At 48.4% G+C, this 9,128-nt stretch overlaps 1 protein-coding gene across 1 annotated transcript; it reads left to right on the top strand.

The window, feature by feature from the left end:
• The first annotated feature begins 2,111 nt into the window (after positions 1-2,111).
• On the top strand, positions 2,112-2,953 carry LOC135372318 (uncharacterized). The gene is made up of 2 exons (XM_064605960.1): positions 2,112-2,720; positions 2,837-2,953. The coding sequence occupies exons 1-2, from the start codon at positions 2,112-2,114 to the stop codon at positions 2,951-2,953; spliced, it is 726 nt and encodes a 241-aa protein (XP_064462030.1).
• The last annotated feature ends 6,175 nt before the right edge of the window (positions 2,954-9,128 follow it).

Here is a 9,128-nt window from a genome sequence, read left to right on the forward strand (position 1 = left end):
CCCTGTTTAATTCCCTGCTTCACAGGGATCCTCTTGCCATCAGTCTTACCGTCCAGATGAAACACAGTGGAACACCCCTCATACAAGTTGCGGACCAGGTCAATGTAATGGTCCGGAAAACCTCTTCCTTGGAGAGCAGAGAAAATCGCTTCGTGGGCCAGGGAATCGAAAGCCTTCCTGATGTCTAGGCTGGCCACATACAGACTTCGGCGCTTCTTCTTCATATACTTCATGACACCTTGTAACAGGAGAAGGTTCGTGCTTGTACTTCGGTCCGCCTGGAAACCTCCTTGTAATGGATGAAAGGAAACCGCACTTGAAAAACGGGTGAGTAAAACCCTTGACAACAGACGGGCCAAGATAGGAGCAACCGTGATGGGTCTCAGATCTGCCGCTGAGCGTGGAACCGCTTTCTTGGGAATAAAAACGGTGCGAGAAGCCTTCAAATCCTCGGGTATATTCTTGAAGTACAAGAAATTGTTCAAGATGTGAGTGAGAACTGTGGTGGGGATCTTCATAACGTCCCTCACCCGAAGACCATCTGGACCTGGTGATGACCTTGCATCCATGCCTCGCAAAGCCACCTCAACCTCATCAGGTGAGAAAAGCACAAGGGGACACGCCACCGGTTGCACCGGAGCTTCAGTAGAATAAGATGTAGAAGGTGCGATATGAGAGGAAAAGAGAGTGTCATATGTCTCATGCACCTGATCCAAAGTTACTGCATCTTCAGCCGACTCCTCTTCAAGCAAAAGATGATGGGCAAGAATTCTTGGACCTTTTCTGTACAGCCTCTGATGAAGATCAAACCTGGCCTGTTTCCAAGCCTTCTTAGAATTATGCCTCGTTATATAGGCTCTCCTTCTTCTGTTATTTCGAGTGGCAGGCCGAGATGGAACCGCACCAAAATGTTGTAAGATGTTGCGCAGGTCAGCCATATGCAGAGGAGTATGGACCAAATTATGAGCCGTGGCTTGATCATTAATGCCTGCTCTCTGAAGATCTTGTAACACTTCAGTATAGTTGAGTTGAATCACTTGCTGAACAGCAGCTGAAGAAACCATAGTCGGAGCAACCGGAACGTTCTGCTCTGACGACACCCTTTGAAATATGCTCTTGTAGCGAGGCTGGTGCCTCATCATACGAATCGCCATAAGCGATCTTGTGGTAAACCTTCTGGCCAGCTCCTGGTTCACAAAAGGATGGCCTTGAAGTTGTAACTCGGCCCTAGCAAGAGCCACCAGCTCAGAATCGGACCAGCGCCCGTACGACAGGGACCCCGACGCCTCCGCGGACGCAGAGCCAGACGAGCCCAAGCCCGACACGGACTCCAGCGGCAAGAACGGACCAGCGGGTCCGGCAGTAGAGGGGCAGCCGTTTCCAGGAGGCCAACTACCACCACCATAGGGGGGTAAACCCAACTCTGTAACCTCCTGCGGAGGAACATCCCCAGCGGCCGCAATGGCCTCAGCGAGCTCAGATAGATCCAGGTCGCTCTCAGACCCACAATTAAGAGCATTCTGCGGCTCCACCATAGCCGCAATAGCACCTGCCAACTGTGAAATTGAGCGGCCATCTAGTGGCCCACTCTGCAGGTCTATTTCAGAGCTCTCCCGGCGTCGGGAACTTGGCGGCCCCATCGCCCGGCAGGAGCCGCAGTAGCCCCCTCCTGCACTCACGGTTGGGTCGCCGCAGGAGGGAGACCCCCACGTATCGCTGTGCTTGGCTTTCCCGTGTCTGGGGAAAGGGGGATCCTGGCGGTTGAGTGGACCCGGAGGTTGTTTAGGACCCTTCGGGGCCCCTCTGGGAAAGCAACACACCGCTTTGGCCCCTGCTTCCCATAGACGGGTGGTCCTGGAAGGCCCGGCCAGGACTATTCAGCTTAGTCGTCATCTCCCACGCTCATTACTTTCTCCTTTGTATCCTTTCCTTCTAATCCTTCTCCTTTCACCTTCTTTGGCGGCAAGGGTCAACCTTGGGCAGTCTTTCACTCTCCAGAAGCTGCACTTGGGTATAGTGTAGGCGTACCTGCTACTGCGTCAAACGCGGTCCCCTGGTTGGGCTCCGTGGTGGGCGGCAGGACCCTTGCATCGAATTGTATTGTCACCTTTATGGCTTCCTCTTCTTTAAAACCCCGAGATCGGAATCGGAAACGGTTCCGCACCGAGTACCAGCAAATTGATTTAAATACCTCAACACCCGAACCATGGTTTGCAAAGTTTCTCGTTGTCCACTCTAATGATGACACAAGACCACTGTCAAAGGTATCTCCTTTTGTAATAGCGAAAGCACTTGAACAGCTGATAGGTAAAGAATACAATGCCAAGAAACTGGGCTCTGGAGATATCCAGGTCCATGTTGAAAAGCGAGAGCAAAGCAGTGCTCTTCTTTCACTGACAAGCATCAATGGGATATCTGTCACAGTAAGTTCACACCGGAGTCTCAACATTGTTAAAGGAGTAATTTCTGAGAGCGACCTTCTTGACTGTTCGGAATCGGAACTTCAAGAAGGCCTACAACAGCACGGTGTGGTAGCCGTAAAGCGCATAGTCATGCGTAGGGATGGGAAAGAAATCCCAACAAAGCACATAATCCTTTCTTTCAAGCTCCACAAGCTGCCAGACACAATCAAAGCCGGTTACCTCAGTTGCAATGTGAGGGCTTACATCCCAAATCCGAGTCGCTGTTACAAGTGCCAGCGGTTTGGCCACGGTTCTCAGGTATGCCGTGGGCAGCCCGTCTGTGCTAAGTGCTCAGGCAAAGACCATTCGTCAGAGTCGTGCAGCAATGACTTTCAGTGTGCCAATTGCAAGGGTAACCACCCTGTTTACTCCAGATCATGTCCGTGTTGGAAGGAGGAGAAACAGATCCTCAAGCTGAAAACGGAACAAAATATCACATACAGTGCAGCAAAGGCACAATTGGTGTTCCAGAAGAAAGGAACCTTCTCTGATGTGGTGCGCAGGGGAGTGGCACCACTCAGAGTATCGGTGGAGACCCAGACCTCTGGGGCTCCCCTCCACACTCCCCAACACAAAGAGAGGGACACTGAGGGCTCTCCTCCAGTGGCCTCTCAGACGAACAGCCAGGGAGATGCAATGTTAGCCTCGGAGGAGGTTGTTGCATCCCCTTCCGTTTGGGACGGGATTGCCATGGGCCTGTCTCAAAACACGAGTCAGAGCATGGATCTCGACGACGACGACTGCGGCTCTCAGAAGTCGTCTTCGAGTCTACCAAGTCTTTCCATGGGCAAGGAACAGAGAGGGAAAAAAGCTGGCCGAGGACGAGGAGGAAAAGCCAAGGAACAACAACAAAGGGTTCCTCCACCGAGAGTACAAGCTCCTTAATCCATCCGCATTCATGGACAGTTGTTCCACAAGGTCTTTACGCCTTAGAGTAGTCGTTCAGTCTATATTCTTTTTCCTCTTCTGTGCATTTCTTATGGGTTCCCAGAGCATTATTCAGTGGAACTGCCGGGGTTTGCTGAAGAATCTTGATGACGTCCATGATTTGGCAGACAAACATCATGCTGTCTGTTTCTGTCTCCAAGAAACAAATTTGATTCGAGACACTCCTTTCCACCTCCGACGGTGGAACGTTTATCGTAAGGACCGAACAGACACGGCACGTGCTTCCGGAGATGTGGCCATTCTCACGGCCAGAACACTTCCCACGAGAGACGTTCCACTTTCCACAAATCTTGAGGCCATTGCTGTACAGATCTGCACTGACCGTGTAGTGACGGTATGCTCTTTATACCTACCGCCATCAGTCAGGGTCGAACAGAGACAGCTTGAGGATCTTATTAATCAGCTCCCATCGCCTTTTCTACTACTGGGAGATTTCAATGCGCATCATTTGCTCTGGGGTTGTTCCAAAGTTGACACCCGAGGCAAAATGTTTGAGAAAATATTAGCATCCTTACCTATCTGCCTGCTCAATGCAGGAAACGCTACTCATGTTAATGCTGCTTCGCAGTCCTTTTCAGCCATAGATATTTCGCTGTGCAGTCCATCTGTATTTCAGGACATTTCATGGACAGTGGACGAAAACCCCTATGGTAGCGATCACTTCCCTGTCGTTTTAGAGATCAATCGACCATCAGGTGCTATTAGAACCCGCCCACCTCGTTGGAAGATACAGTTAGCAGACTGGAACCTCTTTAAACAAGAAGCCACACTTTCTGTAGAGTCCCTCCTTGGGCTGAACATTAATGACGCAAATAACTATGTAACAGACACACTTGTAAAAGCAGCAACCAAGTCCATTCCACAGTCATCAGGTCAACTGCCCAGGCGTTGCAAGCCTTGGTGGTCAGAGGACTGTGGAAATACACGAAAAGAGCAGAACCGTGCTTGGGGTAAGTTCCGGCGGTATCCAACCCCAGCAAATCTACTGGCGTTTAAGAGAGCTCGAGCAAAAGCTAGGTGGACACGCCGACAAGCAAAGAGTGAATCGTGGAAGGGTTTTGTCTCCTCCTTGAATAGCAATACCCCAACTAAGGTTGTGTGGGATCGATTAAAGAAAATAAAGGGCAGTTACACAAGCTTCTCTATTCCTCTCTTGGAGAGGAATGGTACGGTGTGCCAAAATTTAGAAGAACAGGCAGATGTCTTGGGAGAACACTTCCAGAGCGTTTCTTCCTCCTCTCACTACACCAGGGATTTCTTAAAAGTCAAAGATGATGCTGAGAAATTCAAAATTACATATGGCACCAATGACAGACATGCTTTTAATAAATCATTTTGTTTGATGGAGCTGCTGCGTGCTCTGTCGTCCCCAAAACAAACAGCACCAGGGCCAGATCGAATCACGTACAGCATGTTGCAGCACTTATCAAAAACATCACTAGAAGGTCTTCTGCACTTTTTCAATTCAGTTTGGAATCAGGGTGAACTTCCATCTCGTTGGAAAGTGGCGACAATCATTCCACTTTTGAAGCCAGGGAAAGATCCTTCCAACGCATGTAGCTACAGGCCTATAGCCCTTACAAGTTGTTTAGGCAAAACGTTCGAGCGCATGGTTAACTACCGCCTGATGTACTTCCTCGAAGAAAATGGATGTCTCGACAGGTATCAGTGCGGATTTAGAGCCGCCCACTCAACCACTGATCATCTGCTGCGGCTGGAAACTGTCATCAGGGAAGCGTTTGTCAGAAAACAGCATTGTATTTCCATATTTTTCGATATTCAAAAAGCGTACGATACAGCATGGCGATATGGTATCGTTCGCGACTTGTACAATTTCGGTGTACGCGGTCGTATGCTCCGGTGCATCGCAAATTTTCTACAGGACAGAACTTTTAGAGTCCAGTTGGGCACATCACTCTCACGTTCTTTTGTTCAGGAGAACGGTGTCCCACAGGGTTCCGTTCTGAGTGTCACACTCTTCATAGTCAAAATGAACTCTATTGTGCACGCTATTCCGCCATCCGTCATGTACTCACTATACGTTGACGATGTTCAGATATCTTGTTCGTCTACAAGCATTTCAAGATGTGAGAGACAACTCCAGCTCTGTGTGAACAAATTAGCAAAATGGTCATCTGAGAATGGATTTAATTTCTCACCTGAGAAAACGGTTTGCGTACCCTTCTCAAGAGTAAGGGGTATGTTTCCTGAGCCAGAACTTAAAATGAATGGCCAAGATATTACGGTCAAATCTGAGCATAAATTCCTGGGTATACTTTTTGACCGCAAGCTCACTTTCAACCCTCACATAAGGAACCTAAAAAGTAAATGTGGGAAATCGCTGAACATTCTCAAAATCTTGTCACATAGATCCTGGGGTGCAGACCGTGAGGTTCTGCGTCGCATCTACACATCTTGCATCCGTTCCAAGCTTGACTATGGATCTGTCGTGTACGGCTCTGCACGAAAGTCCGTCTTGAGAGCTCTAGACCCTGTCCACCACCAGGGACTGCGACTGGTCTTGGGAGCGTTTCGCACATCGCCGGTCGAGAGTCTCTATGTGGAGTGCAACGAGTGGTCATTAGAAAGGCGGAGATTTTACCTTGCCTCCACATATGCACTAAAAGTACGAAGTTATCCACAGCACCCAGCTATCTCTTGTGTTACTCAGACACGCTGCAAACACAACAAACAATTTCTTAACAAACCGTCATGTACACCTCCTTTCAGCTTGCGAATCCTGCAGGAAATTGAAACACATGGTTTTTCAGAGTACGATTCTATGCCTGTAGGAACTAGTGGGAGGATTGCTCCGTGGCAACCACCGCCCGAACACAATACATCTTTGTTGCAGTACAAGAAACACGAACCCCGCAGGGGGCATCAGCTTACGCTGATGTTTGGTGAGTGGCGCCACCACGGACCCTAGCCCCCAGTCCCAAGGTGTTACCTACCGTGCCGAGGGGATGAAAGGTGAAGGGATAGAAACCTTGAACGGTGGCGGTCGGGGCCTTGGTCAAGCTCCGGCCGACGGGTTTCCTTAAAACTCCGGGACCTTCCCACATGTATAGGCATGAAGTGTGGGTGACATTGTGGAATGCCTAATAATCAAACCTGCATGGTAAAATATTTCTCTTCATCTACGATCGGGGGCGGGAAACGTCCCCGGACCGAAGCCTTAAAACTGAATGAACAGTTCTTTTTGTCAAAATACATTGTCCTGTCTTCCGACTCTTCAGAGGAAGGAAAAAATGTGCCACTTGGAAAAATGTCTCCCTTCTTTATTGAGAAGGCAGTGTCTTCACTATCAAAACACATAAGCGAAATCAAGAAGCTACGATCTGGTGACATTCTCATCAAATGTACATCAGAAAAAGACTGTCAAAGGATCCTAACCACCAGGGAGATGCTTGGGGTCCCGATATCTGCATCCTTGCATAAAACTCTGAACACATGCCGTGGGGTGGTAGCTGTCACTGAATTAATTGACGTCCCGGTAGAAGAGATTCTTGCTAACCTAAAGGAACAGGCAGTAATTGATGTCAGGAAACTTAAGATACGGAAAAATAATGAATATATTACCACCAGAAACGTAGTCCTTACCTTTGATCGTCCTTCGCTGCCGGATAAACTAAAAGTTGGATACCTGTCTGCAGAGGTCCGTCCATACATTCCGAACCCTCTTCGTTGTTTCAAATGCAACCGCTTCGGGCATGCCGCTGATGCTTGCCGTGGGACGCCGTGCTGTGCTCGTTGTGGTCAGCAGGGCCATGACACGAAAGAGTGTAGAGGGCCTGATTGCTGCGTAAACTGCTCCAGTGATCACCCCTCTTACTCCAGGTCTTGCGCTAAGTGGAAATTAGAAAAGGAGATATTGCGTATCAAGGTTACAGAAAATATCAGCTTTCCTGAAGCAAGGAGAAAGGTATCCCCATTCTTCAATCAAAAATCTTTTTCCACTGTACTTCAAGAGAAACCAAAGATGGTAACAGTGCACACACAGACAGACACCCCACCTAGAGCACAACAAACAACAAGTGAAGACGGGGTGAAAACCAAGCCCCATGATGAAAACACGGTAGTGACTGCGACAGCAGTCCTACCTTTGTCATCACCCTCCATGGAGTTGCGCTCTATGGAGTGTGATGATGATTCGAGCTCGGAGCTCTCCTTGGGGAGCACGAGCTCACCATTTCTGACACCCTCAAGAGGAAACCTCTCGAGGAGTGGTTCACTCCCCGAGATATCGGAGAAAGATTTGGCGGAGGCCAGAAGAAAAGCACGGAAGCCAAGGATTACTCCTCCCCAGAGGAGTAAGACCTAGCATCCGTACAGTAATGGCAATTCTTTTTTCCGGTCGGCAGAACCAAGCGTTGTACACCCTCTTTTTTTTTTTTCTCATTTCTGCTATCATGATGGGCCACACAATCCTTCAGTGGAATTGTCGCGGTCTACTCTCTAATTTAGACGACGTCCATGATCTTTTTGAGAAGCACAACGCAGTATGCTTTTGTGTGCAAGAAACTTACTTGAACACACATGTACAAAATCCGTTCCGTAGGTATAATATTTTCCGCAAAGATCGAGATGATACAACCCGTGCATCTGGCGGTGTAGCAATCATTACACGGCAAACCCTTCCAGCCAAAGAAGTTAATCTAGTCACGGACTTGGAAGCTGTAGCTGTGCAGGTGTGTCTCGACAGAATTGTTACCATCTGTTCAGTCTACCTCCCACCATCGCAGTTGATTACGCAAAAGGACATTGAAAACTTGTACAGGCAGCTTCCATCCCCTCTTATCCTTTTGGGTGATTTTAATGCCCATAATCCCCTTTGGGGCAGTAGTAGAATTGACACTCGGGGAAAAATGCTCGAAAGATTTTTGTTGTCATCATCTAGTTGCCTTCTGAATACCGGCTCACAAACATACATGTATACACCCACCCAAACTTTCTCTGCATTAGACCTTTCCTTTTGCAGTCCATCTCTGTTTCAAGAGTTGGAATGGACTGTAGATGAGAATCCTTATGGAAGTGACCACTTCCCTGTCGTTTTAAAGTATCTGCGAGCTGTGGACTATCTCGCAACACGACCGCCCAGGTGGAAATTGCAAAATGCTGACTGGAATAAATTTACAGAAAAATGTGACCTCCTACTAATCCCCTTTGACGTGGTGACAGTAGAGGAAGCTAACAACCTCATCACCAACATCATACTAGATGCAGCGACTGCATCCATTCCCCAGACTTCTGGTCGTCTCCCGAAGCGACCTAAGCCCTGGTGGAATAGTGAATGTCAGGAAACACGCAAACTTCAAAATCGAGCGTGGGGTAGATTCCGGAGATTCCCCACATCAGAAAATCTCTTACTTTTCAAAAAGGCAAGAGCGAAGGCAAGATGGACCCGCAAACAAGCTAAACGATCTTCTTGGCAAACCTTCGTATCTTCTCTATCTTGTAATACCCCATCTAAAATGGTCTGGGATAGGCTTCGCAAAATTAGAGGCGAACATATCAGTCGGTCAGTCCCTCTTTTACAAGTAAATGGAAAAGTGTGTGACAGCCTGGAAGAACAGGCTAATGCCCTCGGGCATCACTTCCAAAGCGTATCCAGTTCATCCCACTATGGTAGTGAATTCCTTAAAGTTAAACAAATGGCTGAAAAACAAACCATCCCACTGCATGGAGGTGATGCTTACGCATATAATCAGCCTTTCA

Source organism: Ornithodoros turicata, unplaced genomic scaffold (genome assembly GCF_037126465.1).
Source record: "Ornithodoros turicata isolate Travis unplaced genomic scaffold, ASM3712646v1 Chromosome14, whole genome shotgun sequence".
Lineage (NCBI taxonomy): Eukaryota > Metazoa > Arthropoda > Arachnida > Ixodida > Argasidae > Ornithodoros > Ornithodoros turicata.

Excerpts from the sequence above, each read along its gene's own strand:
- LOC135372318 (XM_064605960.1), top strand. The coding sequence starts at position 2,112 with ATGGCTTCCTCTTCTTTAAAACCCCGAGATCGGAATCGGAAACGGTTC. Across the intron at positions 2,721-2,836 it reads GGTTTGGCCACGGTTCTCAG|ATCATGTCCGTGTTGGAAGG; the intron begins GTATGCCGTGGG and ends TGTTTACTCCAG.